Source organism: Carassius carassius, chromosome 29, assembly GCF_963082965.1.
Source record: "Carassius carassius chromosome 29, fCarCar2.1, whole genome shotgun sequence".
Lineage (NCBI taxonomy): Eukaryota > Metazoa > Chordata > Actinopteri > Cypriniformes > Cyprinidae > Carassius > Carassius carassius.
This window is the reverse complement of record NC_081783.1, coordinates 19,211,461-19,235,430: the sequence shown is the minus strand read 5'-3', so window position 1 is coordinate 19,235,430 and position 23,970 is coordinate 19,211,461. Positions and strand designations below refer to the sequence as shown.

Genomic DNA, 23,970 nt, shown 5'->3' with positions numbered 1-23,970 from the left:
GAGTATAAAAAACAAGAAACAAAAATTGGATAAAAATATAAGTTTTAGGTATTAAATGAAATGTAAGTATAGTGGGCAGCCATTTATGCCGCGGCGTCCAGGGAGCAGTTGGGGGTTCGGTGCCTTGCTCAAGGGCAACTCAGTCGTGGTATTGAGAGTTGAGAGAACGCTGTACATCCACTCCCCCCACTTACAATTCCTGCCGGCCCGAGACTCAAACTCAGAACATTTAGATTACGAGTCAGAATCTCTAACCATTAGGCCATGACTTCCAGGGTCAATATTAGAGAGCAAATAAATGAAAATGTAGAAAATGGGAGTTTCTGTGCTCCTGACACACATCAGCCAAGCAGAAAAGCAAATGCTGATCATTTCAAATAAGGGGAAACATTGGGCAATAAGGTTTTCTGTTTATAGGACAATAATAAGTGTCGGAAGAGGGACTTCTATTTTGACGGTGCTAAAAACCCTGTGTCTGAGTGCAGTCCTGTCTAATAATGGCTAGTTTCCACCGAGCAGTACGGTTCGATACAGTACAGTACGCAATTATGTCCGTTTCCACTGTCAGAAGTTGTGAATGGTACCAAAATAGCGAACCGTACTGTACCACTTTTTTTGTACCCTTCCGTTGGGGTACCTAGCACAGCAAAGGGTACCAAAAGGGTGGAGCTAAACTCACTGCAGAACATTGATTGGTTGACTTAGAATCGTCACTTTTGCGTGATACAAGGGGATAAAGCTTCTCCTTCACTCGTTCCGCTTTGCTGTTCATTAGTGTTATACAGTCCATGGTTTTTGTCTTTACATCAGAGTTCGCAAACACGAAAATATATACCTTGTATTTTATAATTTTATATTTTCACACAGACCGTTTCTCCGTCTCTCAATATTTCTTGTCCGTTCTTGCGGACTTGTGAAACGTCACCCAAAAACCTGCATAATTTTCTAAATATTACTGTTATAGTGACATGAAATGTAGTTTTAAGAGTTTTTCAGACAAGAATGTAATAGTTTAAAAGTCAAATCCACAGTTTATTTATAAAGGTAGCGCCTATTGGAAAATTTGCCATGTTGATTTCGCAGCTCCAGGTGTTCACCAGGCGCTCAGTGATCTTGTTTCCACTGAGAGCAGCCTAAGCTCAGCCATTCCTTCTGACGTTTCCCGCTGGCTCTGATGTCTCTGTAGTGATTAATCATGAGATACAATTAGTTTTGGGTTGGCTATATTTAACAGGCATTCGTGGTCTCATGAACATGTACTTTAATACTGAACAACCTTGATCTAACTGATAAATATTTAATGCTACAAACTCCAGCTGTTAGATCTTCTTTATTTGTGTTTTTCATCAGCTTCTTGATTTTTCGGAAAATACTAGAGCATAATAGGATTACAGAATCAAGAAGTTGCTATGTAAAGCATAAATCAGTCTATTTTACAGATGCATTCTTGATTACATTTTCAAACATATTTCTAATTACATTTGTTCCTAATTAAAGTAAATATAGAAACTGTTATGCATCTTGAAATGAAATGTGTGTGAAATGAAGCGTGATTTCCAACAAACCTGTATCCGCTATGATACTGATATTCGCTAACAAAAGAAATCCATATCGGTCTACAACTATCTACAGTACTTTTTTAAATGCTGTCTAGATATGCAGCACACTAGGTTTTGAAACAGCAAATACTGGGACCATAAATCAGGAGAATGTAAATGCAAAAGAAAACAAGTTTTCACTGCTTTAATGCCATAAAACAAATAATGGCAGGTTATAGTACTTGTATAACATAAACTGATTTTTAGGGCTAATGAAAAAAGGGTCATGTGTTTTAATGTGTGTTCCTGCAGCTCAAAAAGCAGACACCGAAGTCATGGGTTTGATTCCCAGGAAACTGAGAAATATATAAACCGCTTTGGATAAAAGAGTCTGCCAAATAAATGAAATTGAATTTAAATTATGCTTAAATGCATAAAAATAAGATAACAAATAAAAAATTAGGGTACAATGAGACCTGGATGTGTTTTTGTAAGATCCACCCCGTTGGTACCACTAACACACACACAGACAGACACTCTCTCGTGTGTAATTCATCCCGACAAAGGAGGAGATTCAGCAGACATGATAGTGCGCTTTAGCTAAAAGAGATTTTTCTCTTTTGAGCCAAACGTGGCCATTTGTGAGGGCTGCTTTAGACTACTGCAATATTTCAGGTCAACACCCAGCCTGACACAAACGAATGCAAAAAAAAAAAAAAAAGACTAAACTCTAGACTAAAAGACAGAGAGAGAGGAATGAGTGAAGGAGGGAATTAAATCACAGCTAAAGATGTCAGGCATGACAGCTCCCTCCGGAGAGCGGCAGGAGAATCTCAGTATGCCACCCCCAACAGACCCACGAAGACAGAAGATGCTAAGGCCTAAATTATACTCAAGTTAAATGTAGATGTGATTATTTCACTTTTTAAACGAATATATATTAAATATATAAAAATGATAAGGAGACAACTAAATTAATACAAATTGTATTAGTTTTTAGCTAATTACCAAGTTAACATTTTCTATTTTCATTTAGTTTATCCTGAAGTACTCAAATAAATACCACTGAGAAAAAAAACTAAAATATATAAAATAAAAGCTATATTAGTATCTCAATGATACTAAAACAACACTGCCCTGAAGTTGTTACTTTCCAGCAATGCAAGACCGCATATAACGATGTTGAACTGGACATAGTAAAGTTTCCCTTCGCATAACAGAGTACATTTCAAGCCTTATGCTTTTGTATCTCTTCACCGGCTGAGGAATGTCTCATCTTCTGATCTGAAGGGTCTTAATCTTTTAAGTGGACATTTCTTACATAAAAGACCTCTTAGAAGTGAAATTTTGTCAGGGCCATACATGCCTTTTACACAACGTGCGGACACTAGAAATACTCCAGCCTGAGGATGACAGTGCTTTATGAAAGCAGCGATACTCACTTGTTTATCAGAGATCTTGAAAGAGCTTCTAGCGTAGTTCTCAAACTTCTGTTCCGTCTTTGGAAGCGGCTTCCCCTGTTTCAGAGAAACATATTTTTGTAGAAATGAAATGGCCCTTTTTCATCACTTGTGTCTCTCTGCTAAGTGTTGAGATCATCCTGACTCGAAGCCAGAGCGCTGCTGCCGTGATGAACAGGGTGAGTCGTTGGGTGTTGGACGCACTTCAGTGAACTCACATTTTTTGTGGCATTTACAGTAATTCCAGTTCCCCTTATCTACAGCAGACCGAATGAAATCACACGGACACAAATCATCATATCTGCTCTACACAATCCATCCGCTTTATCCTTCCAGTTTTAAACTAGATATTACAGCACAACAAGCTATTCATCTCGCTCTTCTGTTTCTGGCGTTTTTAAGAAGTGTATAGCTAGCATAGAGATGTCTATAAGAAAGTTTTTTCAGCCTGCTGTTGATTGTCACAGACAATAGTCGACTAGTCCCCAAGTATGTGCACTACAATTCAAAAGCATTAAGAATTTATTTTTGATTTTTTTTTAACAAATTAATACTTCCATTCAGCAAGGATACATTAAATTGACCAAAAGTGACAGTAAGACATTTATAATCTTACCAAGATATCTACACTGACAAATTGTTGGGATCAGATTCTTATGTTTTTCAATGGAGTCTCTTATGCTCATCAAGTCTGTTTATTTGATTAAAAATACAGAAAAACTAAAATGGCAAGATTTAGTGAAACATTTATTGCAATTTCTAATATTGGTTTCCTCTTTTAATATACTTTAAAAGATCATTTATTTCTGTGAATCAAAGCTGTATATTCAGTATCATTACTCCAGCCGTCAGTGTCATGTGATCCTTCAGAAATCATTCTAATATGCTGATTTATTATCAGTTTTGAAACTGTTGTGCTGCTTAATATGTTTTTGGAATCTGCTAATTTTTTGATTCTTTGATAAAAATTTAAAAAGAACAGCATTTATTTAAAATAACGATCATCAAAATAACTATACGAATAAACAGCATTTAATTAGAAAACTATCACTTTACTATCACTTTTATCACACATCCTTGCTGAATAAAAATATTAATTAAAAAAAAAATCTACTTTGAATAAACAATGTTATTTTTAATCTTTTATTTATCAAAGAGTATCAAAGATCCCAGAAAAATGAAGCAGCACAACTTTCCAAAAAATATATATATTTTTTTTTACATTTGAATAATTTCACAATATTACTTTTTTTACTGTATTTTGATCAAATGAATGCAGCCTTGGTGAGCATAAGACTTCTTTAAACACAAGGTTTCTTTCAAAAACATGAAAAATGTATTTTACCAACCCCAAACTTTTGAACAATAATGTAGGTGGTGCTGATGAAATGAGAGTTGTGCATATATTTATTATAGACTCATAGTTTATACCTTGTGTAGTTAGTTTTAACATACTGAACAGTGAATGACAGCAGATCACACATGCGGTAAATTCACATTATGGAAAAAGCATCTCACTGCATGGTGTGTTTGCATGCAGTCATTTAACATTTAAAGGATCAGTACTGGTTTCAAAAACATGGGGATGTAATGAGAGACTCCTCACAAAGATCAGGAGGCTCTTATGGATCTGAGGATGAAGAAGGTTAGTGGTCAGGGGTGCATTTGGGAACTGATTGAGGAAGTGAGCAGGTGGACTCTCAAAGACTGGATAATCCCACATATGATGATGTCATATGTCCCCCTCCGGCCTTTAACTCAGACACCTCATTAACATTTGACCTCCTCATCATCTGCTAAATCGGTGTACTTATTGCTGTTAACACACAGCATGTGTGTTTGTTTGTATGTATGTATGTATGTCAGGTCTAAAGCATGTGTGCGATTACAGAAAAGAAATGCATTCACATGTAGCAGAGAGACAAATATCAATGTGAAAGGGAATATGTACCTCTTTAGCTGCTGATGAAAGTTTGCTTTTGACCTCGCTGAGGGTGGGAGTGCTGGGAGACTTCCCAGAAGGCCCTGCTGCAGACTTGTCTTTTACTTTCTGTGGTGTCTGAAATAAGAAAAATGCTAATTATTTGAATCTAGAAAAGTTCACGTTGACCTTTATTTGTATAGCGCTTTATACAATGCAAGTAGTTTAACAGGAGTTCACATAAGTTAAGAGGAAACTTCATCAAATATGACACAAACCCTAATTCTGCTCTTCAATGTTGATTCAGTTTAGTTCAATAACATTGCTGATGTATAAAAAGTCCAATTCAGTATAAAGCACCTCTACAGCTGTCTTCATTCAGCCCAAGTTCTGTTTTCATCTAATAGCATCAGATTTCACACATCATGCTAGATACTGACAACAAAAGGCCAAGTACAATCAAAAAAGTTTATTCTCATTCTTAACATCTCTAACACCATCAGGCTCCTTGACCCATTTAGCCTTAACAACCAGCGACCTAGTCTGGCCCACAGACCTCTGCACTAATGACAACACCCTTTGACAAATTTGGAAGCGGTACAAATGATCCTTTTATTGCTTCCATGCAGGAGAAGACAAGCCCGAAGCTCTTGGATGTGGCGGGGGGACGTTCTGCCAAGAGGAAGAATAAATGACTTGGTTTTCAGTGACAAGACTATCATTTCCAAACACTCTCATGTTATATAGAGATCAATAACTTAATGTATCAGCACCATTAAAATGATTACACACTGTGGCCACAAAAACACTTTTAAACTATATTAATATCCATTAATATAACCAAGGAAGGACCCTGCAGGTTTTTAGTCATAACTTCACTTTTCACAGTCATGTTTGCATTTTACTGACTTTTTTGTAAGAAACTTCAGAGGCCCACAACATCAAATGTAATGAGTGAGTACAAATCCAAGTGAGCTTTAGAGAAAAGTGAATATTAACTGGGTACAGTGCTTATTTCTTGGTGAAAATTGAATCATAATAAAACAAAAAAAAGGAAATGTGGCCAATGCCATTTTTATCCTTCCATCACAAAATAATCCAAAAATATTGGATGCATATTTCCACCTTACAATGCACTCAGAAATGTTTACGAGCATTTGAACGAGTTGCATATAAAATTTTCATCCATTTGGATTACAGTTTTAACAAACATTGTGGTGCTTATATGTAATCATACATTAATTAAACTGTTGAGAATCATGTAAGATTTTTTTTTTTAAATACACAATAACCTGGTTTATACGTGTACATATATATTGTTTTTCTTTTTAATCTCATACATTTTAACTAAATCTCGCTTTTTCCATATTTTTCCAATATATTTTAGCCATATTTAAGGATGCTAAATCTAAATGTAATTGCTTTTACGATTAAAGGGTTAGTTCACCCCAAAATGAAAATTCTGTCATTAATTACTCACCCTCATGTCGTTCAGAACGGAGGTCGCAGGTCTTACAGATTTGGAACAACACAAGGGTGAGTAAAAAATGACAAAACTTTCATTTTGGGGTGAACTAACCCTTTAAAAGATTTATGCTGATTCTGAGCTTAAATATGCTTATTTATATAAAAACAAATATATGAAAATTATCAATATAAACAATGCCATGAATTTTGCCTGTTTCTTATCCCTTTCATTTATGACGGATTGGCTAATATTAAGACACATTAAGGTTATTCGATTGTTCATGTTAATGCATTCCAAATGGATAGAAATTTTGTGCGCAATTTCAATATATAAATTTAAATGTAGGCTGGTTATGAGTGTCCCTGTGAACGCTTTTAAAGGTTTTGGACACCGTTCGTGTTTGAAGTCAGTTTACCTCAAGTACACACAGGTGCTGTAGCAGATGCTAGAAGCGTCTCCTGTGACCGCTTGTGATCGTGTTTAGGAGGGCGGATCTCTGATTTCGTGACTACATCGGACGGTAATTTTCTTTCAAAGCCAGGAAAGTTTACCAGGTGTAAACGGTGTCTGTGTTGGTGCTTTGAAAGTAAAATGTTTACGTGCTCTCTGATACTCTGTCATAGCACAGAAGGTCTGGGAGATTGTGAGGGCAAATGTCTGTATTATTACAGCTTCACTAAAGAATCTGGTGTCCACCCTCTAAAAGAGTGGGTCTGTGTCTGTGTCTGCTTATTGGGCACAGGTGTGTGTCCAGCTTTCAGCAGAGCGATACTATCCCTCTGCAGACTGAAATAGTCTCTCTCTCTCCCTCTCAGACACAGACACACACTGGCCTGTCCGTGCATGCAGCCCAGCCAGGAATCCACTCTGATTGTAGGGTTACACTGATGGACAGAGCCTTGTTTTACACAGTAAGTAAAAACAAAATGGAACTAGAAGGAAGAAATGGAGATGTAAAGCATGAAGACATCTGGCAAATGTGAATATATGAATGCTTCAAATGACCTCAGTGCCCTTTAAAGTGAACCCTACTGAGACAATCTCATACCTGCCAACCTTGAAGAAATTTTATGAGTACTACAACCCCCCCCCCCCCCGCATGCACGCGAGAACCTGACAGCCCACAGCCAATGTATGCTCCACCGTTGCACACACACCTGTGAGAAACCTATGAGATACCTAACACTATAATACATATTATACACATAATATCCTTTCACCAATTAAGATTTATTAGTTACTCAATAACATATACAAGTAGACCATATATGTTATACAATTACTGCAATCACTCCGAACATTTTGTACAGGAGGCATAGCCCATGGAAACTCCTTCCACCTAAAAATCTTGTCAGAAATAAAAGTAAACTGAGGACATTCTTTCTAAATAAATAAATCAAAACATTAAATAAATGTGCAAAACCAGCAGTTATCAATATCAATATCAGTTTGCTAAAAACAAACAACAATATTTTTAAATATAATTTTCCATGCATAGTGTTTAAACTTTTGCATTGTTTAAGTTGTTAAAGGTTGCAGATTTGGCTTTTTTAAGTAGTGCATCAGTGAAAGTCTCTTTGTAACAAATGCTGCCTTTGGAGGCAATCATGGCTTTTCTTGTCACCAGAGAACTAAACATCTCTGTGCTCATATTAATAGATTATTATTAATGTTGAAAAGAGCGGAGAATATTATTATTATTTTTTTTATTTATTTTTTTTCAGGGGAATAAATTGAAAGAACAGCATTGTTTGTTACATTTATATTATTTACATCAAGCTTTTGAATGGTATAGTATTGTATATTGTTATTGAAACTTCATAATGTTTCACTTGATTATACATTTAGTCAGGAATTATAGTTTGGAAAAAGTCTAACTAATAAAATGTTTACACGTTATGTGAAAACTAGTACAAGTATATAAATAAATAATAAGAGACTTACTCATGTTTATGATCTCTGCTGAATAAAGTGCTTCATTCTTTTTTTCTGAGGAAATCCAATTCTCAAATACTCAACCAAATCACATTTTGGGGTGAATTATATCTTATTCTTCTCATTGCGAAGCAAACAGTAAAATAAAAATAAAAACTTTATTTAACATTAGAATCTGAATAGGGCGTTCAGTGCGGGGGCGTGGTCACAATAGAAGAAAAACGGACATCGCGTTGTTTTCATATGGATTACTTTAACACAGAATATTTGTTTTCGGCGGCACTTGTTTAGTTTAAAAGTAAACATGTCAAGCTTTCTATAGATATCTCTCTCATGTCTCTTCGTTGAGTATTCACGGAGTTACAGTTCATTTTAATGACGTGTTTGTAAAAGAAGTTCAGCGCAGACAAAGGCTGCAGACAGCACACCTTGTTTGTTATCTTTATTTTATTAGTGCACAGTTTTGTTGTTATGTCTGTATACAAATAAAAGTAGACACTTTACAGATTCCATTTTGCTCTAATCTGTACCTGATCAAAACTGAAAGTGTAATTTAAGTTCTTTTCGGGGTTATCAGGAGAAAATGTCTCATAACGCGTATACGCATTTACCGACTCAAGAGGGTTGAACATATACACATATACATATATGCACACATATACACACACACACACACATACATATATATATGTGTGTATATATATATATATATATATATATATATATATATATATATATATATATATACATATATATACATATATACACATACATACATACAGTCGTGGCCAAAAGTTTTGAGAATTACATAAATATTAGTTTTCAAAAAGTTTGCTGCTAAACTGCTTTTAGATCTTTGTTTCAGTTGTTTCTGTGATGTACTAAAAAATATAATTACAAGCACTTCATACGTTTCAAAGGCTTTTATCGACAATTACATGACATTTATGCAAAGAGTCAGTATTTGCAGTGTTGGCCCTTCTTTTTCAGGACCTCTGCAATTCGACTGGGCATGCTCTCAATCAACTTCTGGGCCAAATCCTGACTGATAGCAACCCATTCTTTCATAATCACTTCTTGGAGTTTGTCAGAATTAGTGGGTTTTTGTTTGTCCACCCGCCTCTTGAGGATTGACCACAAGTTCTCAATGGGATTAAGATCTGGGGAGTTTCCAGGCCATGGACCCAAAATTTCAACATTCTGGTCCCCGAGCCACTTAGTTATCACTTTTGCCTTATGGCACGGTTCTCCATCGTGCTATAAAATGCATTGTTCTTCACCAAACTATTGTTGGATTGTTGGAAGAAGTTGGTGTTGGAGGGTGTTTTGGTACCATTCTTTATTCATGGCTGTGTTTTTGGGCAGAATTGTGAGCGAGCCCACTCCCTTGGATGAGAAGCAACCCCACACATGAATGGTGTCAGGATGCTTTACTGTTGGCATGACACAGGACTGATGGTAGCGCTCACCTTTTCTTCTCCAGACAAGCCTTTTTCCAGATGCCCCAAACAATCGGAAAGGGGGTTCATCGGAGAATATGACTTTGCCCCAGTCCTCAGCAGTCCATTCACTACACTTTCTGCAGAAGATCAATCTGTCCCTGATGTTTTTTTTTGGAGAGAAGTGGCTTCTTTGCTGCCCTTCTTGACACCAGGCCATCTTCCAAAATCTTCGCCTCACTGTGCGTGCAGATGCGCTCACACCTGCCTGCTGCCATTCCTGAGCAAGCTCTGCACTGGTGGCACTCCGATCCCGCAGCTGAATCCTCTTTAGGAGACGATCCTGGCACTTGCTGGAATTTCTCCGACGCCCTGAAGCCTTCTTTACAAGAATTGAACCTCTTTCCTTGAAGTTGATGATGATTCTATAAATTGTTGATTTAGGTGCAATCTTAGTAGCCACAATATCCTTGCCTGTGAAGCCATTTTTATTCAACGCAATGATGGCTGCACACGTTTCTTTGCAGGTCACCATGGTTAACAATGGAAGAACAATGATTTCAAGCATCACCCTCCTTTTAACATGTCAAATCTGCCATTCTAACCCAATCAGCCTGACATAATGATCTCCAGCCTTGTGCTCGTCAACATTCTCACCTGAGTTAACAAGGCAATTACTGAAATGATCTCAGTAGGTCTTTTAATGACAGCAATGAAATGCAGTGGAAAGGTTTTTTGGGATTAAGTTAATTTTCATGGCAAAGAAGGACTATGCAATTCATCTGATCACTCTTCATAACAATCTGGAGTATATGCAAATTGATATTATAAAACTTTTCCAATTTCCAATATTTATGTAATTCTCAAAACTTTTGGCCAAGACTGTACATACATACACACATATATATATATCATCACCGGCCGATCGGTCACGGCTGCCGACAATCAAGCTAGCTGGATGCTAACGCTGTTCTCCGTGTTCCCTTGCAGAAAGCTCGTGACCGATCAGCACCCCCACAAACGGACACGCCGCACCTGGGATACCACCACGACCAGCGCACCAGCACTTCCCACTTCTGACCACTAAAACTCTCTCACCCTAATAAATCCACCCTCCGGGGCCTTACTTTGTACTCCTCGTGGTCGTGTGATTCTTCACCCCGTGACAATATATATATATATTTACTAAAACTAAAAGTAAAAATATAAAAAAATAAAACTAATTCAACAATTATATATTAACAAATATATGAATGAATACTACAATAGTATATGAATCATTCTAAAATAACAGTATACACATCAACATACAAACACATTTTAAACATTTTGAAAGGTCTACTTTTAGAGCCAAGTGCAGTGTGAAAACAAAAAGAACAGAGAATTTTCTTTTTGTGTCTGAGTTTGGTTCTTGCAAAAAAGTAAAAGTAAAAAAAAAAAAACACCACAAAACCAAACCATCTTTAGATGCATCTTTGTGTACCAGTTCAGCTTCAAGGCGAACAGGTAAACATGTCACGGTTGGTAAACTGTGTGTAACGATATCACCCTTCATATTCATCCGGAAGAAGGAGGCGGGAACCGGCGGACAATCAAAAACATTTTAATAACAAAATAAACACAAAACAGTGCACCAGCCCCTCACGGACGACTGGTGCGCATAAAATAAAAACCAAAACACAACTAAAAGCCCAGGCCTGGTCCTCTCTCGTCCACTGTCGTCGCTCCAGTTTTATATCCTTCCATCTCCTCCATGGGCCTCGAGACCGGTGGGACGAACAGGTGTAGTTCATCTCCAATCACTCCCCCGGCCTCGCTCCCATGTCCCTCGGCCCCGCCCCACTCGTCACATACCCCCATCGCCCCTCGCAGGCCGGGGGGTACTCCCGAGACTGCGCTCTACTCCCCCCCCCCCCCTCCCTCCGGGGGGGCCGCTCACGGGGACCTGCGGGAACCTGGGGGTAGGACAGGCGAGGCGAGAGAAAAGGAGATGGAAGGAGGAGCGACAGAGACGAGAGAGGGGAGAGAGGAAAAAAAAAAAAAATTCCGGTTCCCAGACGCACCGCTGCTCGGCCCTCCACCAGCTGGGTGATCTCCTCCGCGGTGCCTGGCGGTGGCACTGGACGGCCCTCGGCGGACGGCACGACACTCCTCCGCCGCCCGGTGGACGGCGACGGCTCCTCCGGTTTTGGGCAGCCGGCAGGAGTCCCCCGTTCCCTGCTCCTCCCCGTTCCGGCGGATGGCAGCAGGCTCCGGCCACCTGGCGAACGGCGCCGACTCCTCCGCTCCCTCACGGACGGCAGCCGTCTCTCCACATCGTGGGCGGCCGGTAGCGAGCTCGCCCGTCCCCGGCAACTCGCTCCAGCCCACCGCCTCGAGCGTCCATGGCGGCACACTCCTCGCCTGCTCGATGGCACCGCGGATTCACCACAGCGGCGAGGGATCTTCAGCAGCGCGTCCCTCCCTCTCCCGGGCTTCGGCACCACTGTAACGATATCAACCTTGATATTCATCCGGAAGAAGGAGGCGGGAACCGGCGGACAATCAAAAACATTTTAATAACAAAATAAACACAAAACAGCGCACCAGCCCCTCACGGACGACTGGTGCGCATAAAATAAAAACCAAAATACAACTAAAAGCCCAGGCCTGGTCCTCTCTCGTCCTTCACTGTCGTCGCTCCAGTTTTATATCCTTCCATCTCCTCCATGGGCCTCGAGACCGGTGGGACGAACAGGTGTAGTTCATCTCCAATCACTCCCCCGGCCTCGCTCCCATGTCCCTCGGCCCCGCCCCACTCGTCACACTGTGATCTCTGGGTTTTACACTTTGTGGGTGAAGTCTGTGTGTTACGCGTCAGCACTGATTAGTTTGTGGGCGTCTCCGTTAATTGTCATCAGCAACAGCTGTCACTCATTACTCATCCCTATATATTGGCTTGTCTAGCGTCTTGTGTTCGTGAGAGCGTTGTTTCATGTTTATGACCTATGCTTTGCTTTCTTGTGTGTTTCGGTGTTGGATGTCCGTCTCTCCCCATAACCCCGTCCACTCTACGCAACCCACCACCAAGCAACACCACTTACCTTCGTCTCGCTTAGCCGCATTTCCTGTGTCACCCTCTCCTGCTGCCTACTCACCTCTGCCTTCCGGATTCGTCACTCATCACCACCATCTTGGACTGTGCATTCCTCCCAGCGTTGTTTGTGTCTCAAGTACTGTCTGTATCATTGTCTTCATTAAATATCATTAATCTCCCACTTGCTTCCTGCCACTCGTTCACCCAGTCGTTACAGAACGATCTCACCAAACATGGAACAGGCGAGCAGCACTTCACTGTCTGAATTCATTCACCACAGCATCAACCGCATGGATCAGCAGCAGGAGAGCATCGTGAACACTGGACGTGCGATCCAAGCGCTGGTGACACAGGTGTCCGAGCTCACCCAGCGGATTCATCAGCTCACCTCTCCCACTGCGCCCACCGCACTGCCTGCGCCGCCCGTCCCCCGGGAGACCTCCCAGGACCACTTCCGGCCAGAGCCGCGACTTCCGGCGCCAGAGAGTTACTCCGGTGAGCCAAACTTTTGCAAGACTTTCCTTAACAAATGTTCCATGCATTTTGCATTGCAGCCCCGCACCTTCGTGACAGAGGAGTCCAAGGTTGCGTTTGCTCTTACCCTACTCTCTGGCAGGGCTGCCTTATGGGGGACGGCGGTGTGGGAGAATCAACATCCGTGTTGCGCCTCGTTCCACGCCCTCTCCGAAGAGATGAAATGAGTGTTTGATCGAGCCGCGGCCGGCAGGGAGGCCACTCACCAGCTCTCGGACCTCAAACAAGAAGAATCATCGGTGGCAGACTATTCCATTCAGTTCTGCACCCTGGAGGCCACGTGCCAGTGGAACGAGGCGGCGCAGTGGGATCGATTCCTGCATGGGCTGGCCGACCGTGTTCAGAAGGAGATCTACCTCCTCGAGCTGCCCCCACCGTTCAACGGCCTAATCGACCTGGCACTCCGGGTGGACGCTCAGATTAACCGCCTGGGTAGACAAGTCAGTCCTACACGCCATTATGTCTCTCCGGAAAGGGGCCGCTCGAGTCGAGAGAACATGGTCGGTCCAGTCGACGATCACGAACCCATGCAGGTGGGTAAAGCTCGGCTTTCCCAGAGGGAGAGAGAGCGGCGGAGGTCCCGAGGACTATGCTTATATTGCGGTGGCTCGGGAGCATTCCATCCATTCCTGCCCGGTAAAAAGAGCCAACCCAGTAGTAAGTTTGAGGCTACTATCGGGTGGGGTCTCTGCCGGGAAGTCCTCAACCACATCATCGACTCTCCTTCCGGTGAAACTGCGTTGGGAGAACCACACTCACGACTGTCACGCCCTTCTGGACTCTGGGGCCTAAAGGTAATTTCATTGACTCTCTCCTCGCACGTCACTTGAACCTTCCAGTCCTTCCTGTGTTTCATCCCATCCATGTCACCGCACTCAATGGCCAGGAACTGCCACACGTCACCCACTACACTGAACCCATAACTCTGCTCACCTCAGGCAACCACAGTGAAACCATATCCTTTTACCTCATGGACTCCCCTGTAGCTCCCATTGTTTTAGGTCACCCCTGGTTAATCAAACATAATCCACAAGTGGATTGGGGTTTCAACACAGTCACCTTGTGGATTGAAAGTTGTCATGAGTCTTGTCTGGTTTCTGCTTGTCCTTTTGTGCCTGTTTCTGTCTTTCAGAAAAAGACCATGGTGTTATCAAATGTGCCCGCAGAGTACTTGGACCTGAAGGAGGAGTTCAGTAAGTCCCATGCTGCTTCTCTTCCTCCGCATCGTCCCTACGACTGTGCTATAGATTTAGTGCCAGGTAAGTCTCCACCTAAAGGCAAGCTTTACTCTCTTTCTATTCCAGAGAGGGAGGCCATGGAGAAATACATTTCTGATTCCTTGGCATCGAGGTTCATCCGCCCTTCCTCTTCTCCAGCGGGGGCGGGATTCTTTTTGTGGGTAAGAAGGATGGTTCTCTGCGACCTTGTATTGACTACCGAGAGCTGAACAACATCATGATAAAGAACACCTATCCGTTACCGTTGATGTCTTCAACTTTCGAGAGGTTACAGGGAGCATCCGTATTCACAAAATTGGATTTACGTAACGCTTATCATTTGGTCCACATCAGGAAGGGGGATGAATGGAAAACTGCCTTTAACACCCCTAGAGGGCACGTTGAATATTTGGTGATGCTGTTCGGGCTCTCCAACTCGCCAGGGGCTTTCCAAGCACTCGTTAATGACGTGCTGAGAGACATGGTAGATCAGTTTATATATGTTTACCTGGATGACATACTGATTTTTTCTTCATCTCTCCAGGAACATGTTCAACACGTCAGACGAGTGCTCCAGAGGTTACTCGAGAATGGGCTTTTTGTCAAGGCGGAGAAATGCGTATTCCATGCACAGTCTGTCCCCTTCCTAGGGTATATCGTCTTGTCCGAGGGAATACGTATGGATCCTGACAAGGTTAAGGCTGTGATAAATTGGCCATCTCCAGATTCCCGTAAGGCCCTACAGCGGTTTCTGGGGTTCACCAATTTTTATCGACGTTTCATTCGGAATTTCAGCCAACTAGTCTCCCCTCTGACGGCCTTGACCTCCCCCAGTACTCCGTTCAGGTGGTCGGATGCAGCCGAAACTGCATTTACCAACCTTAAGAGCCGCTTCGTTTCGGCTCCCATCCTTGTAGCTCCTGATCCCACACGGCAGTTCGTGGTGGAGGTCGACGCATCAGAGGTGGGGATAGGAGCAGTTCTTTCCCAACGTGCTGCCTCGGACGATAAAATGCATCCCTGCGCGTTTTTCTCACATTGTTTATCTCCTGATGAACGCAATTATGACATTGGTAACAGAGAATTGTTGGCCGTCAAATTAGCTTTAGAGGAGAGGCGTCACTGGTTGGAAGGGTCAGGGGTACCTTTCATTGTTTGGACCGATCACAAGAATTTAGAGTACATTAGAACTGTCCCTTCGAGACCCTGGTCACATATCGCACTAGATTTTGTTACCGCCCTCCCGCCCTATAATGGCATGACAGTCGTTTTGACCATAGTGGACCGGTTCTCGAAGGCGGCACATTTCATTCCCTTGCCCAAATTACCTACAGCCAAGGAGACAGCGGTCACTGTCCTAGATCACGTCTTTCGGTTACATGGCCTCCCCGTAGACGTGGTTTCTGACAGGGGATCCCAATTCGTATCCAAATTTTGGAAGGAATTTTGTAAATTGCTAGGAGCGATGGTTAGTCTGTCTTCAGGTTATCATCCCCAGAGTAACGGGCAGTCTGAGCGAGCCAACCAAGATTAAGAGAGAACGTTGCGATGTTTGGTCTCCAAGAATCCTTCTTCCTGGAGCCAACAACTCTCTATGGTGGAGTACGCTCACAATTCATTACCAGTGTCAGCCACGGGCCTCTCTCCGTTTCAGTGCAGCGTAGGTTACCAGCCACCAGCTTTTCCTAGTCTGGAATCTGAAGTCGCGGTCCCCTCCGCTCACGCATTTGTCCAGAGGTGCCACCGCACCTGGACCAGAGCCCGCGAGACTCTGCTCCGGACTAAGGCCAAGGCCGATCGCCACCGGTCAAAGCCTCCCGTTTACTTTGTGGGTCAAAAAGTGTGGCTTTCTACTAACAATATTCCTCTCCGTTCCGTTTCTAACAAATTAGCTCCCAAATTCATTGGTCCGTTTACGGTCACCAAGATCATTAGTCCGGTGACAGTCCGCCTCAAACTACCTCCAGCGTACAGGAGGATACATCCCGCCTTCCATGTGTCCAAAATTAAACCCGTGTTTTATTCACGTATTAATCCGCCTACCCCGGATCCCCGCTGCCGCGTCTCGTAGATGGGGAACCGACCTATTCGGTTAATCGTATTCTGGACTCGAGACAGAGGGGACGAGGATTCCAGTACTTGGTGGACTAGGAAGGTTACGGTCTGAAGGAGAGGAGTTGGGTACCTGCTAGGGACATACTGGATCACTACCTTATTGATGATTACAATCATCAGGTAGGCCCTTCTGGGAACTCCAGGAGGCGTTCTTAGAGTGGGGGGGGGGGGTACTGTCATGGTAAACCGTGATCTCTGGTTTTTGCACTTTGTGGGTGAAGTCTGTGTGTTACGCGTCAGCACTGATTAGTTTGTGGGCGTCTCCGTTAATTATCAGCAACAGCTGTCACTCATTACTCATCCCTATATATTGGCTTGTCTAGCGTCTTGTGTTCGTGAGAGCGTTGTTTCATGTTTATGACCTATGCTTTGCTTTCTTGTGTGTTTCTGTGTTGGATGTCCATCTCTCCCTGGAACCCCGTCCACTCTACGCAACCCAACACCAAGCAACACCACTTACCTTCGGCTCGCTTTCCCGCAGTTCCTGTGTCACCCTCTCCTGCTGCCTACTCACCTCCACCTTCCGGATTCGTCACTCATCACCACCATCTTGGACTGTGCATTCCTCCCAGCGTTGTTTGTGTCTCAAGTACTGTCTGTATTATTGTCTTCATTAAATATCATTAATCTCGCACTTGCTTCCTGCCACTCCTTCACCCAGTCGTTACAAAACATCCCTCAAGAATCCTCCAGAACATTTGGTCCTGCTAGATGAAAGGAGAAACTGAACATAACACAAGAGGAACATAAAGTAACGGACAATGGCTTCTAGTCTTTCTTTGTAAGAACAAAATAAATAATCCCCTTTTCCTCTGTAGTGATTGACGAGCATGCGATAGATCAAAAGGTATCAGATTAAAGGACAAATGCACTCACAACACACACATAAACACACACACACACACACTGGCAGAAGGCCAGAGAGGCCCGGTGTGGTGCAGTCATTATATAGCAGGGCGTTTTTGTGTGTTTGGAAAGGACAGCTGTAGAGTCAAGACAGCTGACAGACAGAGAGTGCAGCGAGCTTTTTAATCTACGCCAGACACTGATTACAGATGCCAGGGGACGGCACTTAATCATTAGCATGCTAGCATTTCATGTAATCAGCTGTCCTCAATACACACAAACAAAAACGGGACTCCACTGAGCGATAATCGAGCCTGTAACTTCAAAACTTTACTGACCTTTAACAACCGGGGACATTACGAATAATCTTGTGCATTGTTTGCAGCTCTATTACACTAATGCAGTTTTTATGTATGTTAGGACAGGTAACTGTCTCAGCTGCCTATAAGGAATTGATTTTACAAGTGTCCAGACAGCTGTCTTCTCAGGCTCTTCTGAACATCTACTCTCAAATACTTGCATGCTCTGGCAGATTTCTGCCCTCAGTTAACAACCACATTTTCTCATTCTGATTGAAATATAATGATTATATTTTATGGCATAGGGAATGAATTAACTGATAAAATGCATAACTTAAATGCAATGTTGATTAAAGCACATGTCAAATGCATAAATATAAATACACAACCGGTGGTCAAAAGTCTGGAGTCATTTAATTTTTTCCAAAGTAGTGTCTTTTTCTATCCAAGGCTGCATTTATTTGATCAGAATGCAGTAAAAAATTTTATATTGTAAAATATTATTACAATTTTAAATAACTGCTTTCTATTTTTATATATTTTAAAATGTAATTTATATCTGATGCAAAGCTGAATTGTTTAGCATCATTACTTCAGTCTTCAGTGTCACATGATCCTTCATAAATCATCCTAATATGCTGATTTGCTGCTCAAGAAATATATATTTTTTTTTACTTTTTTTTTTTACTTTTTTTTTATCAATGTTAAAAATGGAACCCATGATTTGGAAACCTTATTTAAGGATTTTTGGATTGATAAAAAAATTCTTAAGAATAATTTGTGTGAAACGGAAATCTTTTGTAACATTCTAAATGTTTACAGTAAGTTTTAATCAATTTAATGCATCCTTGCTTGTTTTTTTTTGTTTTTTTTTAAACGACTAACGCCAAATTTTTGAACTTTAACATATAGACCAGTGGTTTTCAATCTGTGGTCCGCGATGGTCCGCGGTGGTATTGCAGGTGGGCCGCCAATTACTATTAAAATAAATAATAATATTGTTAATATATGTAAAAATGTCTAAGTCATAACATAATAACCATTTCATAGAATTAAATAACAAAAAAATAAATATTAAACTGTAACTAAGTAATAAACCACCAATTTATATTTTTGCTGCATATGCTACAGAACAACAAATTCAAACATGCATAAATGGCTGTCAACCTAAATGGCTGTCAACATGTTCCCTCCTGACTGCTTGCTCCACTGACTGTCTACCCGCTGCCGAGCTCTGCCTGGATCAGGTTTTCCTGTTTTGCTGAGAGGTGGCAGCCCGAGTTATATTCTGTTCATTGCCAGTTAATTTTAGGGCTGTGCGATTAATAGAAATCATCATAAAATCACGATTTGAGCGCAATTTCTAAATGGCTTTATAGCACGATTTTCAGCGGCTCTGAACTCCCGCAGTATGCTATCAGATCCAATCAGAATGAAGCGCGCCTAGCACAAGAACAAAGGAAATCTGCATGGGAGCGGAGAGATTCACTCTCGTGCATTATTTTAATGTGCTTTCACGTTACAATAATGCGCTCTCGCTGCTGCTTCTGCACACTGTATACGCACTGCAGACGGAGTAGGCAGTGTTAACCTGTATAATGTATAACAAATCTATTTCAACACCTGATGCAGCGCTACAATTAATGAGCTCTATGAACAATGCATGGCAAAAAAAGAAAAAAGTCCCTGGACACTGGATTTATTTATTAATATTTTTTTTTGCCATAAGTCTATTTTGTTACACCTTTACTATAGTGATTATTTTGACTTATGACGGTTCTAGAGACCTCACAACTTTTTGATAAAGCTCTAATTGTTTTTCTTTTGGAATTATGTTTCAAAATCATCCTGAATGCATTTATGACTGTAAAGCATATCTGTGTGTGTCAAAATTGTGATTAAAATCGAAATCTCTAAATTGATCAAAGAAATTGCAAATTTATTTTTTTTGTTGTCTAATCGCACAGCCCAATTCATTCAATAAATATAGTTAAAAATCTAGCTTCTGAGTGCTAAGTTATTAACCCAACAATAGCGGGGTCAGTTAATTTTTTTGCAGTGGGCCACGCAAACATATGTGCTTGGTTGTGTGGGCCGCGAGTTGAAAAAGGTTGGGAACCACAGATATAGACTAATTTAAAATGTTACAAACTTAAATCAACATATAGACCACAATTCACTTTTTAACAAAACCGGCAGGTGAATCTGAAATTACACAAAGTGAATGGTACAAATGTGCATAAAACTGCCAGAAATGAGCAAATCAAGAGGATGGAGGATGCCTTTATCATAAGATGCTCAGTGAGCAGTCTGTTTGCGTTTCAGCTGTGGCTGACTTACATGAAAATATTTGGACTTTAGGCATGATTTTTCTTGTACAGTTTATGACAGTGCACATGCCATTCACAGACGAAGGCATCTTACAGTTCCATATTATTGTACTAAACTTGTTTCTACACGCAAATACAGTCTCACAGAGCATTCCACAACTGCTAGTGCATGTCAGTGTGAAATGCAAGCGATTTTTCTTTATGCATTCATACAGATATACAGTTCTCCATTGGGAGAATGCAAATTGTTAAGCAATGCAACGTCTGCCATATTCTAATGACAGAGCACTTGGTTTCCGCTCGCCTCATGGCCTGCAGGGACACCTAACAACCAATCCCTAATGATTTCTAATGGAAGAGGAGTGGCCACCGGAAACAAGGGTGCAGAGAAGGACGTGTAGGAGTGCCCCAACCGGATGCAGAAGTGTAAAAAGTGCCAGAGTTTGTGAAAGATGGGAGGATGTCTACTTGACTGTCTAATCTTGTCAGGTGTTTTAACAACCATGTCTTGCACCACAACATGGCCATTATGGAATTAGCCAAATGTGGGTGCACACACACACACAGCCCCCTGGGTGTTTCCATAACAGTAGGTAATTAGTGCTCCTCACGTCAGGCATCTAAGATGCTAATAACATGCTTACCGAGTCTTACATTGTTAGGTCAAGTGAACTGCCAGCGGGAGCGATGGGAAACTCATTTTGACATTGTTAAGGGATGTTTCACACATTGTGTGGGTGCTTACGTGTTAAAGGTGGTTCGGGTTTGAATGCCAAGACCAAAGGTCACCCTGTAAAGGTTTAAACCTGTGCTGCAGGGGTGTGTTCCAGGGGTCAGAGGTCAGACAAATTTAAATTTAAAGTGGTGAAAGTTCAGTCTCACCTTTGTTTGTCACCTGCAAAAAAAACTTGCCCACTTAGGTAATTGGTCATCTGGTTTGTGAAATCGCTTTGGGATGTGTGAAATGCCTGATTGACATTTTTGGGCATATTTAAATCTGGTAATTCCTAAAGCACTCAATAGAGCGCAACAGTGACCACCCCCTTTGTAACTGTCATAGGTTTGATTTTTGACTCCATTCATTTTCTGTTTTTAGAGCTCTGTGATGAATTACAACACAAAAAATTTTTATTTGATGAGAAAAAGTATTTGACAAAGCTGTGTCTTTTTATAAGGTCATGGACTTCCCTCATGGAACACTCCAAAATAATGTAATCAAATCAGAAACTGCAGAAAAATCACTTGAGAAAAAAATAATAATAATAATTCCCACTAAAATATTACACCGCATAAGTATTCAGACTTTTAACATGGTGCTTACTATTATTTTAGTATCTCTTGTATACTATATATTTTTTTGTTAATAATTTAAATTACTTTTTTGTATTTTAACTTTAAAGTTGAAATTTTCATTTTTGTTAGTTACTTTTTAAATGTCTATATACTCTATATACTCTATGCATAAATATATATTTAAAAAATCATTTAAAACCATTTTTCTTTATTTGTTTTAGTTATTCTAATACTGAAAATGTATGCCTTGGAAACTAGCAAAAGTAAGTTTACTTTTTTGTACTTTTATTTCAGTTAACATTTTTTTTTTCCAGGAACAAAAATGTATTTTATAATTTTAGTTAGTTAATGATGATAATGCTGTTTTGATAATTACAGTCTTTTTGGTTCTGATGGGGCAAGCTTTGCACTCCTAGATTTGGGGATTTTCTTCTGTTTTCCTTCTCCCAGAAGGCTCAGTTAGGATGAACTACCAGCTCTAGGAAGACTCCTGGTAGTTCCTAACTTCTTCCATTTAATAATTATGGAAGCAAGCTTTAATGCAACAGCCTTACCCAAATTTGTGTGAACACAATCCTGTCTGAGCTCTGCAGACAATTCTTTTGACCCCATGGCTTGATTTTCGCTCCGATATGCATTTTCAGCTGTTAGAAATCGGGTCCAATCAATTGAATTTGCTACAGATTTACTCCAATCAATGTGTAGAAACATCTCAAAGAGGATCCAGAAAAATGGGATCCACCAAAGCAAAATTTCATTTGTCATAGTAAAGGGTGTAATAGTAATATTTCAGTTTTTTCGTTTTTCTTTTAAGCCATCACAAATTTGGCTTTTGCTTTTGCTTTGGCATTATGGCATATGGAGTGTAGAAAAAAATTATTAAAAAATAAAGCACACAAATAAATAAAATGATTTTTTTCCTTCAGTAACCTAATTTGTGCACTCAACTTCTCTCTCAAGTTCACACTGTTCTTGCATTCTTGTGTGGATGACTGCTATTTCTCTGGATGTCTTTGAAGAACACTACTGTGCGTAGCGTTCCTACTCCTACTGTATCTTTCTGATTCAGCACCGCAATTACAGCGAAATAAAAAAAAAATCGACATCAAAGCAAATTCAACCCCACACAACAGCATGTGCACAATATGTGATTAGAAGAAAGTCTGGTGAATGCATTTCAGATTCCCAACATCGGTCACCCTGCCAGAAGGCCGTGGCTTTGTGAGTAGTTTGTTGTTTTAAAGCAGACCACAAATGACCCTTCAAATTGGGCGTTTTGGGATTGTTGCCACCAGCAGCTAGTTAAGAGCGCTTCACTGTTTCCTTGCATGGGAAAATACAATGGCCCTTTTCCATGACCTAAAAGACCTTTGAATGTCAAGATGTTTCTCTCTAAAATGCTTGATTATTAAAAGTGTATTAAGTGCATTGACTCTAAAAGGAAAAAAAAAGATACAGAAATAATGGCTTCGGGATCGTCGTGTCCTCTCAAGACTGGGCGGTTTTCAGCTAATCACAGCTGGAGTTTTGAATACCGTTACACACATTTATCTTTAGGGGTACTGCTGGTCTAATTCACATTTTGCTTTTGGCGGTGTTGACTGATCGTAAACAAAGACAGGCTGTCTCATTATCCTGTGGTTTTCTCTGTGAGGCTGCCATGTCGTCGGCGTCCTAAACTGCACCTGGACGTTTGGTAAGAATTACCTCTGGCATCCACTGGTAGACTTTGGCTTTTGGTTGGCACGGCTTGGAAATGGGACGTGGACTGAATACCGAAATCTGAAACCCAGACGGCTCCTACATCTTGCCGTGACCCCAATAAACTTATCCTGAAGCAGACCTGATCAGTATGATAGTACATAAAGTGATAAAAAGTGAGTGACGTGACATACAGCCAAGTATGGTGACCCATACTTAGAATTCGTGCTCTGCTTTTAACCCATCCAAAGCGCACACACACAGAGCAGTGAACACACACACACACTGTGAACACACACCCGGTGCAGTGGGCAGCCATTTATGCTGCGGCGCTGGGGGAGCAGTTGGGGGTTCAGTGCCTTGCTCAAGGGCACCTCAGTCGTGGTATTGCCGGCCCGAGACTCGAACCCACAACCCTAGGGTTAGGAGTCAAACTCTCTAACCACTAGGCCACGACTTCCCAACATTAACCACACTGGATTCGAACCCATGACTTCAGAGGTTCGGAACCAGTGCCTTAGCAGAGTGCGCCACATTAGTTTGTGATCGTCGTGTCCTCCCAAGACTGGCCGGTTTTCAGCTAATCAAAGCTGGAGGTTTGAATGCAGTTACACACATTTATCTTTAGGGTTACTGCTGGTCTAATTCACATTTTGCTGCAAAAACATTTCGATGTACATAAGAACTTGTCTGTTTTCTTTACTAAAGTGTTACATAATGTGAAGCTGTTTTGCATTACTGCCACACCTAATCTTATCTTTTGGTTTGCATCCATCAAATACCAACAAAGATAAAAAC

At 41.1% G+C, this 23,970-nt stretch overlaps 1 protein-coding gene across 3 annotated transcripts in view; it reads right to left on the bottom strand.

The window, feature by feature from the left end:
- npm1b (nucleophosmin 1b) overlaps positions 1 to 23,970 on the bottom strand; it is a 39,885-nt gene that overhangs the window by 1,143 nt on the left and 14,772 nt on the right. For all 3 annotated transcript variants that reach the window (XM_059516214.1, XM_059516215.1, XM_059516216.1), the window contains exons 9-10: positions 4,950 to 5,057; positions 2,981 to 3,055 (exon numbers count right to left, since the gene is read on the bottom strand). In XM_059516214.1, coding sequence (XP_059372197.1) covers positions 2,981 to 3,055; positions 4,950 to 5,057 — 183 coding nt within the window. The remainder of the gene's footprint in view (positions 1 to 2,980; positions 3,056 to 4,949; positions 5,058 to 23,970) is intronic.